The 21,848-nt window shown below is 49.3% G+C and overlaps 7 protein-coding genes across 7 annotated transcripts; 4 read left to right on the top strand and 3 right to left on the bottom strand.

The window, feature by feature from the left end:
• Nucleotides 1–391: 391 nt before the first annotated feature.
• Nucleotides 392–1,090, top strand: N7477_000927 (uncharacterized protein; the record flags this gene model as incomplete). The annotated part of the gene is made up of 1 exon (XM_056962590.1): nucleotides 392–1,090. The coding sequence occupies one exon, from the start codon at nucleotides 392–394 to the stop codon at nucleotides 1,088–1,090; it is 699 nt and encodes a 232-aa protein (XP_056827593.1).
• A 2,384-nt stretch (nucleotides 1,091–3,474) lies between these two features.
• Nucleotides 3,475–4,807, bottom strand: N7477_000926 (glycosyltransferase family 2 protein; the record flags this gene model as incomplete). The annotated part of the gene is made up of 2 exons (XM_056962589.1): nucleotides 3,475–4,087; nucleotides 4,149–4,807. The coding sequence occupies 2 exons, from the start codon at nucleotides 4,805–4,807 to the stop codon at nucleotides 3,475–3,477; spliced, it is 1,272 nt and encodes a 423-aa protein (XP_056827592.1).
• Nucleotides 4,808–7,505: 2,698 nt separating this feature from the next.
• On the top strand, nucleotides 7,506–8,798 carry N7477_000925 (NAD-dependent epimerase/dehydratase family protein; the record flags this gene model as incomplete). The annotated part of the gene is made up of 1 exon (XM_056962588.1): nucleotides 7,506–8,798. The coding sequence occupies one exon, from the start codon at nucleotides 7,506–7,508 to the stop codon at nucleotides 8,796–8,798; it is 1,293 nt and encodes a 430-aa protein (XP_056827591.1).
• Nucleotides 8,799–9,863: 1,065 nt separating this feature from the next.
• On the top strand, nucleotides 9,864–10,963 carry N7477_000924 (glycoside hydrolase family 16 protein; the record flags this gene model as incomplete). The annotated part of the gene is made up of 2 exons (XM_056962587.1): nucleotides 9,864–10,164; nucleotides 10,221–10,963. 2 exons carry the CDS (start codon nucleotides 9,864–9,866, stop codon nucleotides 10,961–10,963), a joined length of 1,044 nt encoding a protein of 347 aa, XP_056827590.1.
• Nucleotides 10,964–13,470: 2,507 nt separating this feature from the next.
• On the bottom strand, nucleotides 13,471–13,995 carry N7477_000923 (uncharacterized protein; the record flags this gene model as incomplete). The annotated part of the gene is made up of 1 exon (XM_056962586.1): nucleotides 13,471–13,995. The coding sequence occupies one exon, from the start codon at nucleotides 13,993–13,995 to the stop codon at nucleotides 13,471–13,473; it is 525 nt and encodes a 174-aa protein (XP_056827589.1).
• A 3,582-nt stretch (nucleotides 13,996–17,577) lies between these two features.
• On the bottom strand, nucleotides 17,578–17,949 carry N7477_000922 (uncharacterized protein; the record flags this gene model as incomplete). Its single annotated transcript, XM_056962585.1, has 1 exon — nucleotides 17,578–17,949. The coding sequence occupies one exon, from the start codon at nucleotides 17,947–17,949 to the stop codon at nucleotides 17,578–17,580; it is 372 nt and encodes a 123-aa protein (XP_056827588.1).
• Nucleotides 17,950–20,455: 2,506 nt separating this feature from the next.
• Nucleotides 20,456–21,505, top strand: N7477_000921 (uncharacterized protein; the record flags this gene model as incomplete). Its single annotated transcript, XM_056962584.1, has 1 exon — nucleotides 20,456–21,505. The coding sequence occupies one exon, from the start codon at nucleotides 20,456–20,458 to the stop codon at nucleotides 21,503–21,505; it is 1,050 nt and encodes a 349-aa protein (XP_056827587.1).
• Between the last annotated feature and the right edge of the window lie 343 nt (nucleotides 21,506–21,848).

The raw sequence follows: 21,848 nt of genomic DNA, 5'->3' as shown, positions 1-21,848 counted from the left end.
CCGTATTTGACCACCTATATGAACTTGTGCTGGGTCATTAGAAATTTAATCTAGACCGGAGTGCTGCGAGGTCTCTTGGGTCGCACTGATGAATGGGGATGGCGTATTTCTTATGCTGTTCAGTGGAGATGGCCTGTGCCAACCATCGTTGGCGTTCTCTTTGAACCTGAATTTTCCTGGTGGTTGGTTCGTAACGGCAAAGTCGAAGAAGCGAAAAAGTCACTCAGTCAGCTATCCAGCTCTGGAAACTTGAAGTACGACGCCGAAGACGCTGCAGCGCTGATGATATTCACCAATACCCACGAACAACTGACCCCCGGCAAGGAGTCTCATACTGGGATTGTCTGAAGGAAGTTGATCGTGGCGTACTGAAATTGTCTGCTGTGCTTGGATGTGTCAAGGCTTCTGCGGTATCTGGTACGGTGGAAACATTGTCTACTTCCTCCACCAGATCAGCTTCACCAACACCCAGGCTTTCGATTTCGGTCTCGGCGTCAACGCTATCGGCTGGTGTGGTACAATTTGCTCTTGGTTTATTATGCAGCACGTTGGTCGCCGGAAGCTGTTCGTCACCGGTCTCGGCATCATGTTCATGTTGCTGATGTTAATTGGTTTCTTGGGTATTCCAAGCCACGCAAGTTCGGGTCTTAGCTACGGATCAGCTGCTCTCCTTCTTGTCTTCGTCTTCACCTATGATCTCACTGTTGGACAAGTAACGTACTGCCTTATCTCCGAGATTCCATCTATTCGTCTTCGAATCAAGAGCGCAGTGCTCGCCCGGAACTGCTACACTATTGCTAGTATTTGCGCCAACCTCCTGAATTCCCCCATCCTTAATTCTACTGGCTGGGATCTCAAGGGCAAGAGAGGTTTCATCTGGGCACCTTTCTGTCTTATCTGCTTGGTGTGGTCATTCTTCCGGTTGCCCGAGCTCAAGGGGCACACACATACTGAACTTGATATATTGTTCGAAAAGAGAATTCCGGCTCGAAAATTCTCCAATTTCGAGGTTACGCCGTTCCGCTCCAACAACTTCCGAAATTGTTTCAGACGCTGCCGCTCTCAAGGAGATCCACTAATAACCACTTGAACTTCATGCGAGTACTCAATTCTTGATCTCATGAAATCATTGGGCGTGCTGAAGGCTTGTTGGGTTGCGGGCTTGTGAATGAGAGAACGGGTCATGTATGGGCTACGCAGAATGCGTTGATGCCAGCCATGGAAGTTAGTAGCGTGATTTAAACTGAACATTCGCCATTGCTCAAGTTCATATCGGTCGACATTGATTACTTTACGAACAGATCAGGAGGTAAAACTAATTGATCGAATCTAGCCTGTCGTACTCAGGTTCAATCTAGATCTTCTCACAAGTCGGCGGCCCACATGGAACCTGTCTCCAGTCCTCAAGTCAAACATTTCCAGAAAAAGAATTTCTTGCCTCGATCTCATCATGTGCCTGAATTGAATGTGATAGTCCACTGAGCCCATAGTGGTGCTCTTCTCTTACTACGAATATGCTCCAAGTCATGGCGAATCGAAATATCGCAAAATGCGATAGGGCTCTAACAATGTTGTCCTCAACACCAGCAACGAGAGTGTAGCCACTTCAAAAAGCCTTTCCTATTCGCTGCGCGGACTGCACTTATTGAATGCTTGATGGGCGTTGGTTGATCTGTTTGAAAATGATTGATCAGTCTATACCTGTATCCCCCGCTCATTGTTTTTTCAGGTGGGTTCAACAAGCAAATAGTGATTCCTTCGCCTGTGCCTGCTAGGTCATTTCAATGTTGTCCTTGGCGGTCTTCGGCAAGAACGCTGCATGTTTCGAGCCTAGGCGAGAAATATTGCCCGATTTTAGTGGATGTCAGCTCTCAGACCGCGGGGTCGACATTGTTCAGGACACCCCTGGATTACAATTTCTCCGGAAATTATTCTACACGGGGAGCCAGAACAAACCGCGACTGGTCGAAACTTTAACGAGTCCAAAGTTACAATCTTTAGCCGCAATTGTGCCGACCGTCAAGCCCCGCACCGAACTCCCGAGCCACGGAACCACGAGGTTCAGGCCTTAGACAGTATGAGCGTCAGGTTGACCAGTGCCCTAACAATTCATGATTAGCAGGACACAACAAGATCATCATTTCGTTGCAGAATTCCACCGGGTGACTAGAAACCTTTTGATGAAGTAAATACTGCATTCGGGCGAGGAACAGGCTCTGTGTTGATGTTAATCGCCGAGACCTTCACGCCAAAGGCCGAGGCTTTTCCCTTCTAGGATCTGTGCACGAGGCAGACTGAACTTTGTTCGCTGGCATAACCTGTAATGATCTTTAGATGGAAAATGCTGGAAGGATCGAACCTCTACGAGGTATTTATAAGACAAGCCGTGCTTCTGGTGGTCTCTGTACGCAGTATTGAGCAGGCTGATGGCCAAAGGTCCAGGAGAATCAAGGGTCCCCGCAAAAATATCTCAAAAATCGAAAACGTATTTCATGGCCATTACTTGAAGCTTGTGTAGATAATCCACGGGTTAGGTCCGCCGCATTAGATGCCTCATATTTCTATACCCATGTACCCAATCTTCAATGCCGTTTCCCGCGAAAAAGATCCTGTATTCTCCGTCTAGTGGGACACCAGTTAAATACAATCGAATACCTTATCCTTACCCACCTTTAAACCGCACTTCGTGGCATCGAGAGAAAATCAATCTGTATACATAATGAACGGAGATATGCCTTATCTGTCAGATCAGCCCATCTCCCCATCTTTCCCAAGATCTGCATTAGGTCTCAGGGGTATGTTCGCGCTTACCATCAAGTATGTACGGCTCCACTTTCCTTGACAGATGTCCCTCCGCTCGTAACATAAAACCTGCTGACATCTTCCTGCCAAACCATGACTGCAGGAGTCAAATAAGCCAGCTCATTCGCCAGTTAGAGGGTACCTCCGTCGATGAGGGGGGGGGCCCTTGAGCCACGTCTACTGTATATTTACTCCACCAGGGTTGCGTCAATTGCTGAAATCATTGTTTGGTTACTCCCGATTTGGTATCGGGAACAGCCTGATCGGAGACAGGGATTGCAAGTTGCGGCGATTCTACTCGCGTAAGGACAGGTCTCGCAAGCGACTTCGCCAAGGCTGGGTAAGGGATGTCGGGGTTATCCACATCACTCGACGTCGCGCTCTGACTTCGATGCATACTGCTGCCACTTGAAGACAGTCTAGGACTGGATCTGAACGAGGATCTGGTAGGTGGCGGGAGATCATGTGAACCAGGAACTTGAAAAGTGGCAGGCAGCGGCTCCAGAACCGAGTTCCTGATATCCACTGCGTTCCCGTCAGGGTTCTCGCATGAGAGGGACTGTTTTGGCTCTTCCGACGGTTTGGTCTCTTGGGCTTCCGCCTCGTCGGCCAGGAACGCAGGGTTTGTTTCGAAACGGGGGTCGAGCCAGAAGCACTTCTCGTCCTTCGCTTTCAGCATCTGTTGGATGTTGAGCGGACGTACGTGGCCACCAAAATAATACCCGACGCAGCGGATGGCCCCGAAGAGAGACACGAGGGAATAGAGCTGTTTGTAGAAAGGATAGGTGAGGGCGGCCCAGAAGCGCGGCGCCAGATCGGGCCGCCGACGACATTTGATGTATTTGTAAATGAGGGAGGTATGGCAGAGAATAGCATGAGGAGAATAGCATTTCGCCACCAGGTGCCTGTATTTCCGAAAGCCACGAAGATGGCGACCCGGAGCCAGTCGATAATGTTGGTGCAAATCAAGTAGAGGTAGGTTGTCTTGTACCAGACAATAGCTTGAAGAGTACGTTTGATGGGGAGTCCGAAGAGCAACTGCTGAATGAAGGCAAACGTGCGGCCATGACGGCCCATTTCCCATGACTTTTGCCGCTGTTTCCACCAATTCAAGCCGGGTCCAAAGAAGGTGGTCGGCACTTCAGTTGCGAGAAATGATCGCGCGTCGATGTGGATTCCCTTCCCCATTTTACTCAAGCCTAGGCCAGCGTTGCAGTCCTCCGCGATGAAGTCCATCGGGTGATGGTACTCCAGGAGGGTGATGAAGGACTCTCGCTCTACAAACCTATATGACGAGTCAGTCAATTGAGTGGACAGCTTGCATCAGTTGGTCTATATGTGCGTACCACCCCGCCCCGTGGGGATACTGCACCCCACAAAGTCGATCCTCTGCCAATTTGGAGAGACCGGACAGACGGTACTCCACATCCTGCCAGGCCACCAGAAACAGGGGGACGTTGCAATTCGCATCCATTGCCTTCAGTGGATATGCAACGGCCTTGAACTTGTCGTCGATCATCTCCGTGGGAGGGCGGAAGTTTTTGGGGATACAGACGTCGTCGTCCACGGTCATGATGTACTTGTAGTCTTTGGCCGCCAGAGCGCCAACGAACTGTGCGACATTCTTGCTTCCAATCGGCGACCAAATGTATACAATGTCGGGATGAATTTTCCGGATATATTCGCGGAAGTTGCACGTCGGGTGCTTGGGATATTTGCTCCTACCGTTGTCCACAATAAAGATGTCTTGGGGCCGGAAGCTGAGAAAGGCGGACTCGAGAGTGGTTCGCATTGCAGCCTCATCAGTGTCGTGGCACGGGATGACCAACGCAGTCTCAAATGGACCTTCCGGCATTCTTCGTCCTAAAACTTCGACGTCATCGCTTTCCCTGTTCATGATCATATCGATATCTGCTTTGGGAATGTCGGGGATCTTCGCCACCGGAAGGATGATCATGATAATGACTGGCTCCGCGCAGACAGAAATGATCAGGACTGGCAGCATGGTGCTTCTGGTAATGGCCAGAGACTTCTCAATCCAGTGGAAAAATACTTCGGAAACCACGATTGCCGCGATGGCACACGCGATTAAGAAAAGAACGAAATATTTCTTGGGGGTTATGGGCCAGAACCACGGGCGAAAGTCCATCAGGTGGATCATGGACTTAGGGTCAACATGGCTGAAAATTTTGTCTTTGATGCGGGGGAAGAACCCGTGGGGGCTCTTACTCGTTTTGCGCAGAAGGCCTGCTCGAGAATTCTCAGCTCATCTCTCCCAAAAGATTTCTTGACGGTGACACTTACCTGAAGACAGTCCATTGTCATCTGACGCGGCGAGACTTACGACGCTCGTATTAGCAGAAGAGCGGCCTGATAGAGGAGTGGCCGGGGCGAATAATCTCCTCGAGTCATGACCTCCGGCACTCAATGAGGAGCTTTGAAAGTGTGGTTGTTGAAGAGGCCATGCTGGTTGAGGGGAACGGTGAATTGGGGTCGGGCTGATGGGATCTGCGAAAGGATTTTCGGCAGGCGATGGTTCGAGATGCAGTCCGAAGTCATGTTTCGAGGGAATCTCACGGTGCTCGTCGCTAGCAACCAAGTCCTGACCAGTCTCTCTGGACGTCATCGTCTTCGGCTCTGCGAATTGGTTGTCAGTACTTGAATCTTTCTGATAGAGGACCGCTGAAACTCTACCCATAGGTGGCCCTTTTGGCAAGGACCCTGTGTGAAGAGAACAATAGGGTATGGGCAATGGGGTAAATTATAAACTACTGATGGGGCGAATGGACGAGTCCTGAAGACAAACGTATGTAGAAAATGCAAAAGGCTCGTCCCTCCCGTTACGAGAGCATAGAAAAGCAAGTAACGACAGAGAGAATTTGAAAAGAAGACAATGCAATAAGTAGTACCCAACGCCCCCTCAGCCGCAAGCAAAAATATGATGCTAGAGGCGATGCATGCTAGCTTCTCTCCAGACCCGGACATTTGACCATGGCTAGATCCTCATCTGAAGCGCTTGAAGAGCATTCGCTTGAAACTGCCTCATTTTGTGAAATAAGCAATACAGAGCGACTAAATTTTAGTTCTTCCAAGAATGCCGGTAGCGAACTGAGGTGCAGGCCGATGCTTTAATGCACGCACGGTTACTGAACTAGTGAAACCTACATGAAGTCTTTCGGCGCGGCCGTGACTAGTGTTAATTTTAGAAATTCTCGCGTCCGATCCGTTTGGTCTCTTGCCAATGCCAACGCAGTTCATCTCTGTTCCTGACGGCGTATCGCCTAACTTGTCCAGTTCACATTAGGGAAAAATAAAATATCCCGCGAACTCTTCTAGACAAGTCACTTACGGTTGCTTCACAGACAACCCTTACCTTACTCCGGATGCACTGTTCTGGAACGGTTTCTCGTGCGACTCTACTACTGGCCTGGTAAGACTTGAGATGCTTGAGACTACATAATTCCTGGATTATTATCGCGGCAAGAGAGATGCCTTTCAGCGTGTCGTAGAGCAAAACAGTAATATTTCGGGAACACCCTCAATAAGACGAGACCAACATGATGTGGAATAGCAGCACTCGATAGCCATCTCGATTTGGTATTGTTTTCTTTAGCGGTGTCAAATGAATTGTGCCTGGCGGTCCAGAACAACCTCGAAAAAATTTTCTAACTTCACCGAGTTTTGACATCACGGCGCCACGCACTGAGTCAGAATCTGCTCGGAAGAGCGGGCGCGACCGAGCTAGCTAGGGCGGAATGCGCCGCCGAAGTGTGGACGTCCGTATAGTTCGAGTGCATAGATCCAATCAGTCCATAAGGTAGAAAAAAGCTCGATGCCTCCATTGCCGACAGCTAAAAAAGCCTAGTCTTTTTACGCGGGTTTGTTACGTATCGTATTAGAATGATGTTTGCTCGGTAATATCCCCCGGGATTTACTGACCGGAACAACGAGCTAACGGATGAGACCTCCCCGATCGCGAATAAACGACTAGCCCGTGGATTCGCTCTCGGCCTCAATTGGTGGCAGCCAGGAAAGATGCAAGCGCAGATGAAAACACGCCCAATGGGCCTAATCCAAAATGGATTGGTTCGAAAAATATCTGAAATATTCTTGGGCTGTGCGTGCCACGTTTCTCCACTAAATTACGCTCCGAGAGGCGAGATTTTACATAGCATGAGCTGGGCCAATGAGAGCCGAGGCCGGATGACTTTCCATGTCTGAACTGTCTCAGTGAGTCGAGAGAGCCTTTGGGACCTGTCTCTGCCCTGAACGCGCTAACTTGGCTATTGAAGAAGGGCTCAGCTGGCTGGACCGCTTTTTTTGCCGAGGGCTCATGATGGCAATTGGTAGAGATGGACCCTCCGTAACTCCGGTTAGACAGAAATGTTATTGCGTGCCCTGGCTGGAGGGTTTTGACTCCCTGGGCAAGGAGAGGGAGACTGTACACCGAAGCTTTTTTGAGACTCGGGACATCGAACAATGTCCAGACTCCCAGATCTGGCATGCGGCGTAAGCCGGATACGCCCAGGCCCGGTGTCTATTCCATGTGGTGGCGCTGGATACGGGATCATTATGTCTCTAGAAGAGTGAAATCGCAGGCGACGATGAACCAGGCAAGTATTAAAGGATGCTGGCTCTGAATTTCCCAGCCGGTGAGCACACCGTTCGCTGCGTTCTTTCCTGCCGTCTCATGTATATTCAATATGTCTTCGACATTTAGTTCCGGGGCTTCGAGCCCTGATGCTCGTCGTCCTGCTACATTCTCAAGATCAACTTCTTCTTGGTCGATTACAAGATCCAGCACCCCCGACACAGCAAAGTCTCTTCTTTTTGAGGATGGTGAGGGTCCAGAGTCCCTACGAGAGCCCATCTTCGACCATTTCGTCCTTGTCGTGGGCGGTCTTGGCTATATTGGAAGCCATACCTCCTGGGAGCTCCTGAAGGCAGGCTTCAATGTCATCATCGTCGACAACTTGAACAATTCATTCCGAAGCGTGTTTGACAAACTCGAACACCTGCGCATGGGACACTATCCCTCAGAAGCCAATCGGCCACTACTGGACTTTTACGAGGCCGACTACCTGGATAAACACGCCATGAGAGCCATCCTTTCAAAATACCGCGGTCTGCCCGACTTTCAATCTCCGTCTGCTCGCCCTGCAACTTCCACGATCACTGGTGTGATCCATTTCGCAGCACACAAGGCCGTCGCCGAGAGCTTTCAAAAGCCACTCGAGTACTATGCCAACAACGTGGGCGGCATGATCGACTTCTGTGCCATGCTCGGCGGATTCGGCATAAAGAACTTCGTCTTCTCCTCCTCAGCCACGGTCTACGGCGAGATCGCCAACAAAGGGAGCCGCCTGCTTGAAGAGTACTGCGACAATCGGGGCTGCAGCGGGCTCACCAATCCCTATGGCCGGACAAAGTGGATGTGCGAGGCCATCCTCCATGACCTGGCGGTCTCGGACCCTGAATGGACCGTCATCGCCTTACGATATTTCAACCCCATCGGCTGTGACGAGTCAGGCCATCTCGGCGAGGACCCTCGGGACACACCCAACAACCTGATGCCCATCGTCGTCAAGACCCTGACTGGCGAGCTGCCGCAGCTGAACATTTACGGCACCGACTGGGACACTGCAGATGGGACTGCCATCCGCGACTTCATCCATGTCAGCGATCTCGCCCGCGGCCATGTGGCTGCGCTAATGGCCCAGAAGGAGCTTGGCAGCGGCTTCAAGACTTTCAATCTTGGCACGGGGACCGGCCACTCGGTAAAGGAGATTGTCACTTCGATGGAGCGTGTGTCGGGAAGAACCATTCCGACGAGAGCGACCGGCCGACGAGATGGCGATGTCGGGATATGCGTCGCCGACCCAACCAAGTCCTTGAAGGCACTGGGCTGGAAAACGAAGAAGACGCTGGACGATTGCTGCAGGGACATCTGTCAATTTCTGAATCTGGACGTGCAGAGCGTTGGAGGGCACCCATGACTGTAGACCATCTTTTACAGCAAAGCCATTTTATTCCATAGCATACCATAGCAACTACGTTTCTCTCTTCTTCTTCTTCTTCTTCTTCTTCTTCTTCTTCCAGTCTACTGTCCGTGTGCAGTCGACGAGTAGGACAGACTACTTAACAACTAAAACAAAATCGCCAATAACAGAGCGGAATCCCGATGTCAATTCTGTTGTAGGTACTATTGTGGTTGTATAATCTCAGTATAGTAACGGAATGGGGTCGGGAGGTGAACCATGATCAGCTTGGGCCCCTGGAAACCGAGAAAACGTTGAATGTCTCCCGGGGCTATTTCCACCAAGGTGGACAGGGGGTGCAGGGCTGACAGGGGTGTAGGGCTGACAGGCGATTCATGAGCCTGGGTTGCAGCCATCTAGCTTGGGGGTCACTTTGCCCCCCCTGTCGGAACTGAGAAAGACGAGAAAGATGTGATGGGATGGCAAGTGAAGCCGGCGTTAGCTGAATTCCTAGTCGATAGCTCGAGATGGTGGCGGGCGTGGCCATCTCCCCGATTGGCAGGGTAACTGATTGTCATGGGAAACTGGAGGGGTTTATTACCGCGACATGGGATTGGTCCGTTACCAACCCACATTTTCTACATACAGTATGTGTTTGCATGTATTGAGCGGGTAATACCTCGACTTTGGTATTGTCACTCGGATACTCCGTTACACCGCCATGGGACAGCTCAGCCAGGCCTTTTTCTGTTCGTTCTAGTTTTTCCTTCCTTCTTCAATCAAATCAATCTTTCTTTTGATGATTCCGGTAGTTCTCATTCGCTCTTCTGCATACTAGCCTATACCAATTCAGCTCGCTTTGACACTAATTTAGTCAGTCGGTTGAACTAACTTGGTGATTACGTACCCTGCAGTCCAAGCCTTCGGCTAGAACAGCCAGGTTAGTGCGAGCCTTGGGCTAGACCGGGACCCTCCATAGCCCATGCCCGATATATCGATGGGACTGCCTCAGAGCCATGGAGGGCTGGAAGGTGTCGTGGCCAACTTGTTTTTCTTTTGCAGACTCATCTGAATCTGCCCAAAATGTTGGCGTTCATTCTTTGGGTCCTTGCATTGACCCTTCCAGTGCAGAGCACGATTGACAGTAGCTGCACCGCGTTCACCAGTAATGGGGCCGCCAGCAGTACATTTCTGAACTACCGCTTCTATGACTTCCGCAATATCTACAGCTCGAGCTCGGGCTCACAGTCGTCTTTCAGTGGAAATGCGAAGACGGTGGCGGACAGCTCATGGACGAAGGATTGGTACATCCGTAATTACCCCAGGAAGAGCCCCGGGTGGCCAGTTATTCCGGTGGATTTTATTCCACAGCGTGTTACCATCAGTATGAAGCCCCAGTACCCTGGGTGTGTCTGTTCCGAGACTGACGGATTCCTGCAGCAAATAGTACCGACAACTCGTCCGACTACTCTACATACCTGACGCTCAGCTCGGCTCGAATCAATGAGGAAACCCAGGAAGGCGGCGAGATCACCTACTTCAACATCTCCTATGCATCACTTCGGGTGATGGGTCGCGTCTACGGCACGCGCGGGGCGTGTGCCGGCATATTCACGTATCTCAACGATACCCAAGAGTCGGACATTGAGATGTTCACAGAGGATCCCCACAACTATGTGCATTACTCAAACCAGCCTTCGTCCACCGGTGCTCCCAACTGGGCGCCCATTCCCGGGGCGACGGTCAATGTGAGCATGCCGGGCGGCCGGCAATGGACCGACTGGCATATTCATCGACTGGACTGGACGCCGGGGCGGAGCGTCTTTTTCGTCGACGGAATCCAGACGAACACGACCACCCTGCAAGTCCCGTCGCCTCAGCCGCCGAGCGGGTTCTACCTTGACATGTGGGGGGCGAACTCGACATGGGTTGGAGAGATGCCGGTCGGCGGAGAAGCCTGGTTTGACATTCAATGGGTTGAAATGCTGTTCAATACCACAGTCGACTCCTCACCGCCACCGGCAGACCCGAAGCTGTGCGCTCCCAATGTGGACGACACAACGGCCACAACGGCAGCAACGAAACCAACGAGCACAACGTCTTGGGGCGTTCGGTTGGCAAGCATGGACGGCAGCAGCTTGGCGCTCTGGTCGCTGCTTGTAATTCTCATGGTTAACTATTAGAACCCGCATTGTCGTGGATTGCAGCGCATGGATCATCAGGTTTTGGACTTTAAGCATTGGTCATTTGTAGGCATTATTCTGCTTCCGTTAGACTGTTCCCGATCTCAGCGAGAGAAGCGGCATGGAGAATCGGAATGTGGCTGCTTGTGGTTGGCAGGTATCTAGCCACCTATCTAATTCCATTGGCGATATTTCCACTAGACTGAGAACACACCACGACAATTCCCGCGGTAAAATTTCCAGGCTATCTAGTTTGATCAATCAGTCAGACCAGCCCTAACCCGAGCGTTGTTGTGCTACATGGTCAGAAAGGCATGGCGGCCATCGGGAAGATGGCGCTCAAATCGGTGCTCTTCTTTCTTCGGCTCCTGTCTACTTAGTGTTGGCTACATATGTGCCCTAGGTAATAGGTAGTTCGGTCTTGGTGTAGGCCTCGCCGTTAACACATCCGGCAACTACCATCCAGCCAGCCTTAACAATTCCATTGCTCCAGAGAGCACTTAGACTTTGTTCTCTCCCTCGCTGAGACAGGTTACCTGTATCAGTCCCAGAGCTAGCTGAACTCGAGGGCGCCCTGTCACTCCACTAAAACAGCTTTGTGTCGGGTGGTTCTCATATCCCAGTATCCCCCCTAGTGATCACTAACTCCTTCCGGAGCACCTAGGCACCTCTTTGATAAGCATCTCAAAGTTTCACGCGTTGCCTCAACCAGACTTTCGAATGGTCACCCCGCAGGGAGGATTTTGGCATATATTTTACGTCCCTTGCACGGATGATGTTGATAATTCCTGATGCTAGGCATTTTCAGAGCTTCGGCCTGGGCGCCACGATTGTAAATCCTAGATATAATCTGTTGCTAGTAGGTGGAGCTTGGCATTTTCAGGAACCCGGCCTAGGTGCCATGTTTGTAAAAACCTAGATATGGAACACTGCTAACAGCTTTTTCCTCATTCTGACTTTTACCATCAACATACTACTGTTGAGCTAGATTGCTAGTACTGGACTAGCAGTTAAGTTCGCCGTAGCTTATACAGGCATCCCAGCCTGTTATGGTAAGCAGTGGTTGGTAAGGGTTTAAAGGTTGTCGAAGCAAGCTGAGACAGTATAGGCTAGTAATCCTCGTAGGCGAATGGGATCGTGGGTAGGACTAAGCGGAACCAATCTTGAATGCACAGGTTGATTGATTGATTGATTGAAGAGAAGAAACGAATGTGCTGAGGCAGGTTGAACTACCCCAGGAATGGTGCTAGTACACGGTGTTACGACGACCGAAATGCCATCAAATTACTATAAGAAACACTAAGGAAAAGTGGGTCACTTGGTATAACCCCTGTTTAGGTGGTAAGTTACCACTCCATGTCTCGACAAAGGTTTATTCGCCAAAAGCGCCAAGAACGTCGCGTGTGGAGCACTTGCCAGAAAACGCGTACACAACCACGCCCCTTTTTCCCGGGTACTGGGGAAGCGCAGACAGAAAAGGTAATGAGGAAGAAAAGGTAATCATATAAACTCATCATAAAGATACGTGTCACGGTCTAATGCCCGATAGTGTAGATGGTAGTCACGCGTGCCACGCGACCTTGGCACGTTGACGCGGTAGACGCGTGTGGAAGAACTCTCTCTCCTTTAAGCTTTTTGTATACAGTTCGTGGCCCAGTTAGATTGGATCTAAGTCTTGCTTCAGCCTTTCACAACACGAGCCCAACAAACCGAGGAAAGCTACGTAGGTCCTAGTATGCTTAAAGTTTCGGAAAGCGTAGCCGAATCCGATAAGATTCATTAATATCACGGTAACGCAAACGCCATCCCCAAAACGAAAATAGCAGCGAAAAACTGAAATCTACAAAGCACCAACAGAGAACAGGAAACTAGAGTCGATTCCGGTAGAAGCCTTTATCCAATAGCACTGAAAGCATTCGTCCAATAACACCGAAGCACGGCGAGCCAATCATCGCAGTTTTGGACCAATTTCGCCTCAATTTTTGTACTGGTGACGCGCGCTGTCGCACGCTGTGGCCCTGAAACGAAACAAGTACGAAAGGGGAGTGTAGTAGAAAGATAAGTATGAAAATTGAACGATTAGGTTTGATAACACACCGGAAAGGTACGCACACATGTCCGGGCACCCAGCTCGGCGTGGTCAGAAATTTAAATTTCTGACCATGCTGAGTGGGAACCCCCACATGTCCGCTTGGATCTGCCAATTAGCGAAATGCGCTGGAAGGTGTAATGATTGGTCCAGCAGCCTGTAAAAGTGTATCCGTAAAGTCAAAATGAACTGAGCAGAGAGAGCCAAAGGAAGCTAAAGAAGTTCTGGATATTACTGGATATTTGACTGCGGCAAAATGGAAGTAATGTAAAAGACAAGGTAGAATAGAATTCCAGCAGCACAAGAAGGCATCTTCGAAACATCTCAATGTCAATAGTAACATAGAAAATCCACCACTGAGATTTTGTTTGCGTCATCTCTTAACCGGATTTCAATAATACAGATTTGAGGCCGAGGTCTAGGACTCCCCATTAGGATTATCCTCCGAGTATTCAGGGTGCTCCTCATCTGATGAGTCGGCCTCGTTGAGGAGATCCCAAAACTCCTGCTCCGCTGGGTCGAGCTGCTGGTAGATCTCCCATATCTGCCGCGCATAGTCGACACGGTGCATTAGGTGAGAGATCTGGGCCCAGAGAAGCTCGAGAATCTGGAGTAAGCCCCGGAGGCGGGAGGAGCGAACTTGGTGGCAAATATGATGCTTGTGGGCGCACCGGGTGCACTGCAAATACGGGATATTGAGATTCCTCTCAACAGCACAGTAGCTGAATCTATAAATCTCAGCTGGGCGTCGTCCACTGGCAATCCACGTAAGGCATTCTAGGCAAGTGACCACCTCCCTAGGCGGGACAAGAGAGGGCGGGGTGACTTGCGACATATCATCATCTTCACGAGTGTCAACAGTAAAAGCCCCGTGTTGATTGTCAGTGGTGGATGGGCCCTCAGAATGGAAGCCAGAAGGAGTAGAGGGGGCTTGGGAAGGCATCTTCTTGGAAACTATGCAGGTGATCCAGAGTTAGTAAGGCCTGAGGTAGTCGTGAGCAGCTGGCTTACTGCGGTTAGGTGGCTTGTTTCGACTGCGTCGACTGCATTAAAGACGGATTTGTAGGAGAATTTCGAGGGAAGGGCGGCAGGGGGAGATTACTGCGTCATTTTGTATAGGAACTGGAAATTGCCGGAGTTCTCCCCAAATAGAAATATTAGTAAGTCCTTCTCTTGCTTAGCTCCATCATATCTCAGTCATCTGGTATGTTCCTCTCCTCTGCATTCACCTTAGACAGGTTGACAGGTAACGCTATATATAAGCTTATCATAAAGGTGAGTTCGCCTTACAGAGTTTACGACCTCTCTTGGGTCGATGGCCCGGGAGGATTGTGTCAGCCGACGAACCGTCTTCCAGGCGAGTCAGTTGGTCAGTAGTTATATCCTTACCGATGGGTTAGAGTTCAGATTCTATTGGAAGGCAAGCCTCAGTAGAGAGACAGGTCTGGACATCGTCGTCTTGTGCTTGGGAATCAGAGCTCGAGGTCAGCGTGCGAGGTCTCTTTGTGGGGGTTGTGGGGTTGGCACGACTGTTCCATCTATCTGCTTGTTTCTGCCTTCCCACCGACGAAGGAGTCAGTGGAGCAGTCATAGTAGAGCCGAGATTTGGAATAAAATAAACATTATCCACGCCGATTGCGAGCCGAGGCATGATGGTGGTGATACCGAAAATTCTCCCCGTGAAAAATATTCGGGACTGCCTAGAAAGAACAGGAAATTTTGTCCAACGGTTTCCGTTCCTGAAGTAAATGGAAACCGTAATTGTCACAGACGCCTTATTAGAGGGGTCGTAGATATTAGTCTCGAGGTCGTCATACACCAGAGTAGATCCGTTATTTAATTGTCCCCCTCCACTTCGGACTATTCCCAGTAAGCTAACGGTAGGGAGAGCGGCCTCTGTGCAGTGCATATTATACACATAAGAGTCAGAATGATCGCCCGGATGACTAAGGCAGCCATTAGCGGTGAGGAAAGAAGGGTAGCTTTATGATTTGTATCTTACTAGTCAACTTCATAGGCGTGTAAAATAAGATGCAAAGCCCCATCTAGGTCGACAGAAGTTAAAAATGAGCTCTAAGCATAGATCAATTTGTTAGCCTCGTCGGATTGAGGCTTTCCCGGCGAGGCGAAGAAATGTATAGTAGTCGGAAGCTCATTCAATTCAACATCGTCCGAGTAGAGACTCGTTGAAAAGGAAGATGTAAAGAAGCCTCGATTTGTAGACCAAGTCCTTGTTTCGGTCGAGACGGGTCAGGTCCCACGCTGTCCATGAAGTCTCTCAGGTGGAGAATAGCTGGGGAGTTAATTTGAGATGGCATTAGGATGGGAAATTAAATGCAGACAGTGTCAGCGAAAACTAAGCTTTGCGGGCAATACGGAGGTTCAATATAAGATGTTCGTAGATAGAGCATAGGATATTGACAGAAATCACCTGTACTAGCTATAGAATACCAAAGGATTACCAGCCACTGAGAGCAACGGAATCAAAAGGGAAATGCAAAAATGAGAAGAGAGTTGATTTTGTAGAACTAAGCTACTGAGCTTCATGGGGGTTGAAATACCCATGAGAATACCAGCGACTCGGTGGTTACAAATCCGAGGTGGCGCCATACAGTGAAAGTACATGTAAATCAGGGAGTGAGGGTATTGTAAGATTGTAGTCCTCAGGTTACCATGGAGGTACCTGACGAGTCAATACGATGCCAGTATCCATTTTCCTGACAGATATTAATTTAATACAAGCTTCCAGACGAGCAGAAGGACTGTACTATTTTAGAATTGTCTGCTCGCCACAAGAGATATACTACGCAAGAAAAGCATATAAAGAAGAAGCGTAGCGATTATTATGATAGTACGAGAGACAGGAATTAGACTAAGCTTTAAGTTATACTTACATAGGAACAAATTCATAAGCGGTAAACTTTACCAGACTGAAATAGGTTTAAGAGTGATCCAAAAAGCGGGCATACCATACCGAGTAATCAGCTCTCGAATTTCGGAGCGCAATCTGAGCTTCTGAGCAAATGACCCTGGGACTAGCAGGTCCTCTCACGATCCGCTCTTTTTATCTTCAACTAATTTAATTTCAAGCCATCATGTTAGTTGGATTGGTTCCCCTTGGTAGATTAGCCCCATTCTTTCATAAAATGCTATACTGTATTAGCTTGCTGTGACATTAACCCTTCCTCTCACTGCAATCGTTTCAGGGCATACAGTGTAGTGGGGATTCTGGCGACGGTCATTTGGGGGAACACAGTCATTTGGGGGAACTTCTCGGTTCTCATTTTCATGCAGGTCTTTTGGGGTTGTTTGGTTTGCATGCGGTATCGTGATGTTCTTCATATAACAACAACACAGCAGAAGAGCGTACGTCCGCCCAGATTATCATGACAACACATCTTATGATTCCAATACATTTTCATGGGAGCTTTCTTCATACATATTGGCTCCTGGGTCATATCCGCTGATTGCGGATATAGTGGTCTTTTTGGCTTATGTGGGATATCAGGTGACCCAGGCTGACGTCTTTACAGCTCGACCCGAGTGCGAACAAAACTACGCATACGCACTACACCTGGCTAATTTCCCTTACTTGTTCCAGGGTCGCACATCACCTGGATACAGCAAGAATTCGAATAAACAAACCAACAAGGGTAGTTGAACATTCTCAGTCCGCTTCTCAAAGTTTGAGAAAGCCCCGCTTTGCGTTCTCAGAGGATGAATGCAGCACATACTGCTCCTGTTGAGCTGCAACGCGAACGAGAGGTTCAAATGGCAATATGGACGTAATGGATTTCACAGAAACTCTCCATGTGGTGCGACTCTCGGTCCCAATACCATCATGGATTACTTCCCACGGGAGGCGGACGTTTGCAGGTTCACCAGATTCGGAGACTTGCATTTGGTTCAGAGTACCAGTGACCTGTGATTACTCTAGCCACAGATAGTCGATAGGACCGCGGATACCGTGGGTGGCGCTCAAGTCTCCCGAGAAGCGAATCTTGCTAGCGAATATGCCTGAAAAGTCTCCCTCGCGCATAGGGACGATTGAACAGACAAACAGAGAGCTGCCATCTTTAGGAAGGAGAAAGATGAATGCGGACTTACCTCCCGTAGATTCTGACGCTAATTAATTGCCGTATAATGCGCATGTGACATCAGGAGAGAAAGCCCGCAAACCCTTTTCCTTGAAGCTCTCTTTCTCGCTAGTTAAGGCCCATTCATTCTTAGTATTGTTCTAAGAGGATTCATAAACTTTTAGCCTCTCTGGAACTTAGGGATTTTTAAGATCAGATAGGCGCGCTAGGTCACCTTTCCCAAGTCTGAGGACCCGAGTTTCCAGTTGTTCGATATAAGGTCTATATTAGGTTTCCTACCTCATAACCTCATCCACAAGAGAGATATCTGACATTTTTGATTATCCCTTGCAGTAGCTGTCAAATTCCTTAGTGCGGTAATAGAGAAGTTTATCAATGCCGGCTTCACGTATTTTGAATAGGTTTTTCCAGAAAATGCGGCATTGCCGTTAGTTTTCTGCGCCCAACCCGTATCCAGCATCTTCCATAAATTTCTTGGTTGCAGCTTTTTCCGCCATAGTGAAACCGTCTGCAGGTCCTTTCGCGGATGGTAGCTTTGTATGATCGATCAACGCAGCACATTTGAGAATAATTTTCCAGAAAATTATTTCATTGTATCGATTTTGAAGACCCTTACCCGTGGCCAAAGCATTGTCTCTGCGAATGACGTCAATTGCTTTTTCATAATCGAGTTCTGAAATCTCATCAACATATTTCCGGATATTGTCAAGCTTGATTATCGTCGGGGTACCGCTCGTTCGATGCCCGTAGAGACCAATCGCGAAATTGACCTTCGCGCACTCAAATAATATCGATGACATTGCGTTAACTGAATACGCGGAGTCTGCTTGATAGGATGAGGAGACGATGACGGGGAGATCTGAATAGTGGGCATCTTTCACAGGGTCTTTGTCAGGCTGGACCAAAAGACGTTAGCCTCGGATTAAGTATGTGGCGCAAGTTTGTCAAATGGTAGAAGTCGCAAACCTATTGAGTGACATTGTGACAATTCTCCTGGAGAGGTTCATCGGTAATTCGGTCGGAGGGAGATTTATCACCAAAATTTCCCGAAAGCTTCGAAATATGCCGCTTTCTTCTCTTCCTCGGTTCTGCGCTCGCTAAATTTGCATATTTCCTTTTCGGTGCATTCAGAATTCGATATGAGCCACGCCCTCTGTGTGGTGAAGCCGGGGGCGTCTGTAAAGCCAAGCCGGTTGGCATTAACGGTGACGGTTCTGTGTTGCCGTTCTGGCTTGCTAGATGGGCCTGGAGGACTAGATCATGGTCAGCACCCATTCCATTAGCTGAATCGAGCATCTAGCATACCGTCATTATCGACTTTAGAAATCAAGGAATCAATACTCTTCGTTGTGGTTGATGCCAGAAGACGTCAATGCGTCCCGGATAGCCTGGGCTAGAAAGCCTCGGGTGGTCTCGTCCATAATCCTCGGAGAATGCGATGCGATTGAGGGCACGCACGCCTCCTGGATATAAATACAAGCCGCTTCCTTTGCTCTGGAACTTTCGAGCAGACTGATCGACAAGCCAGTCCACCTGGGTGGAAGTATAAGCCAATCACGTACCCAGAGCATCCCCTTATCCGAAATTCAGCAGTTCTGGGGCGTCGATCTAGACCATATTGTGATGTGACGTTATTTTGCGGTCTCAACATTCAAACCATTCCCCCCAGGCAGCCCAACGGATAAGAAACGGGCGACCTTCCAGTTTGTAGCAAAATCCCGTGTTAGTTAGATAGAACGGAGGAATAACAAACATGTTTACCACGTGTTGATCACAATTCGATGCAAATTAACCTTATTTGCTCCGCACTTTAGCGCTCACTTTCAGCCCCCAACGAACGCCCTAGGCTAGGCATTCCCATTGGAATAGCTGTATGCCACGATAGCTTGTTACATGCGAGCCATGCATCTTCCTGCAGTAGGTCGAAGATGCTGCGGCTCTAGGAAACACTGCATTCGATGAGGCTGACCTACACCGCGTTCTAAACACGAGCTTTCGTATGCTACCGTTCGTCCACGACAGCAGCACATGCTTTGGCCAATAAGCAATCTATGACCATGCATTCGTGCAAAAGCCTGATTTTAGCCGTGCTCGTGGGGCGCTTAGTCCTCTGTCTGATATCGATTTCATGACTCGTCATTACATCAAATAATCAGTAGGGAGAGTGGAAAAGGCAATTAAATACCGAAAACCTACGGCTTTTCCACTTTGTATCCACGTGCCCGACCGTGATCAGTCAACTAGGTCAGAGATGTAGGACTGATGGATAGAATCTTACCAACTTTCGACAACATTGTGAATCATGAGGCTACTATAGGGATAACCAATACCATCCCATGTGGCGTGACGTAGATTGCTCCAAATTAGGCGGATACTGTTGCCCAAGTTTTAAAAGAGCATGGAGGCATGGATTAAAAATGCGCATTTGACTTCAAGCAGAGGCCGTAGAATATTGCTCGAGAAAAAGTTGGGAACAAGTTGATGACACGTCTTCTGCAATTGGGCAATTAGACCAGGTCGCATGCAGAGGGAACAACGTCATCGCCAGCCCAACGCATGCAGCATCATTTCCGTGATAGTGAACCTCCAACAGTGCACTGGAGTGAAAAAACAAAAGTGAGCCTCGTCGTCCGTGCGGGGGACTAAGGCACTAAAACTTAGGGCCTAAGGAGGGAAACAACGACGACCTGTCGATAAGAGCCGGAGCTATATGATCCCTGGAGGTGGAAATTATCCTCTCGCACGCTTAATGAGCCTGGGCGGGGTCTCATAACATAGACCACCTACAAGTCATGATTCTGCCCCAAGGCCCTGGCCTGGGTGCTGGGTCCCTGTGTTAGTACGTGATGACATGCAGAAGCTCCATTGAGAGTGTGACCAACCTAGACGTTGGTTGGTGGACCAACGCCTCAGCGGCTACGGGTGATGCTAGTGCAATTGGACTTTAATTTGCTTCCATTTATTTATAGGCGCTCGGCCTTGCGCGTATCTATTGGTCCCCGTGTGCTCCACCAAACGGCTCATCACCACATCTGAAGATGTGATTGGCTGATTTGAGATGACTTTGGCTATCATTAGCAACAATTATGCAGCTAAATTAAGAGTAAATGGCACTATTCTATGTTAAGATGTTTATGAGCGGGGAACTCATGTTGGTTGTATGTTGGCTCTGCCCCTTAGGAATTAAATCTATATCAGGACCTTCGGCTGCACCTGGGGCTTTTTTTCCTTTCTCTAGAATAGGGTCCCTAGGATATCCCTAGACTCAAGATCAAATTGAGTCATTAATTCAAATTATAATTCGAAATGGGTGTCATCCGTTTTCCTCGCCCTGCGGGCATCTACGTCCCTAGCTCTCCTGTTCGCCTCACCAACGATATGATCTCCCCTCCTCTTTCCGCCGACTTCAACTTTGATGCCGAAACCGTTACTCTCTCCACATTGCCTGCTCTTGAGTATATTTCCCAGAAACTTCAACAACGAATGATGCATGTCACTCTCCTTGTCGGCCGCGGAAAGCCCTACCCCACTGGCGAACCCTCCGACTTGATGATTATTCCCATTACATCCCTCGATGCACCAGCGTGGCGCATCCTCGAGCGGGCTATCTCCAAGGCCGCAAAGAAATTCTCATTGGGCCAAAGCTGGTCCGACGCATTGAACCGTAGCCAGTACGAACGCCATGCGAACGAGTACCTGGTGCAGCAATCAATCCTCCAAAACGAAGTCGTCTTTAGCCAAGAGGGTCTTACTCTGCTCAACATGGATCGCATCTACACATTCAAACGCCGTTTGTGTATCCTCTCCAACCGTCCATTCTCTCGCTCAGATGACCAGTCTATGGCTTCCTGTGTGAAACTCCTGCACCGCCTGATCGCCGACTTCCAAGGCCGCCCATTCAGCAAAGCTTTCTTTCACCGCGTCTACGAGCAGCTTGATGTGAGGGATGATCTGCTCACCGCCATTGCGGTTGCTTACAAGAGCACGCACAAGCTAGATGCGATCATCTTGCCTCAGCAACCTAAGGCTGAGCAAGTGCAGCTAGTGGTTGAGAAGCCGATGATGCAGAAGCCCATTGTTCAAGAAATTTCTGTTCAAAAATCCATAACCCAGAAGGCCGTGGCCCAGAAGCCGGCGACGAAGGCTGTACGTGCTAAACGCCCAGCACAGCCTGCTAGATGCAGTATCCAGAGGATCGGCGCTCCAGCAAAGAGAGGGCCGAAGACGCCCCTGTCGGCGTCAGATGTGACTCCAATCACCAGAAACGAGTGGAATTTCCTCGTCAGCCAGGATATTCGCTTACAGCCGACTGTGACCAAGTGGACTCCATCTCCTACTGTCTATGCTGTCGCGTGAAGAGGTCACAGTGTGCCGGGGATTATCTACAAACATATCTTGTCAAGAAATTTTCAATTTCTTGAGGATGTGTCGTAACATGCTATAAAGCAGCCACTCACTTCAGAGGTGTCATCAACATTGCCAAAGCAACTCCTGAGATCATGTCGCTGGCTTCTCTCCGATCTCACATCAACGAATTCTGCTTCGAAGAGAGCCGGAAGATTTGAAGGCGGATGCCCGCACAAGACTTCGGACCCATGATCTGGCTCCAATGCTGCTTTCTACTCAGCTAGATTGCCACACGAATATCCACGAACTAAAGCCGAGAAATACTTCTCATCATCAGGTGGGCGGCATGCAC

This window comes from Penicillium maclennaniae (genome assembly GCF_028827695.1).
Source record: "Penicillium maclennaniae strain IBT 15551 chromosome Unknown utg000001l:1.0-3280838.0:1.0-3283122.0, whole genome shotgun sequence".
NCBI classification, from domain to species: domain Eukaryota; kingdom Fungi; phylum Ascomycota; class Eurotiomycetes; order Eurotiales; family Aspergillaceae; genus Penicillium; species Penicillium maclennaniae.
The sequence above is the reverse complement of the archived record's forward strand: the minus strand, read 5'-3'. Positions and strand labels throughout refer to the sequence as shown.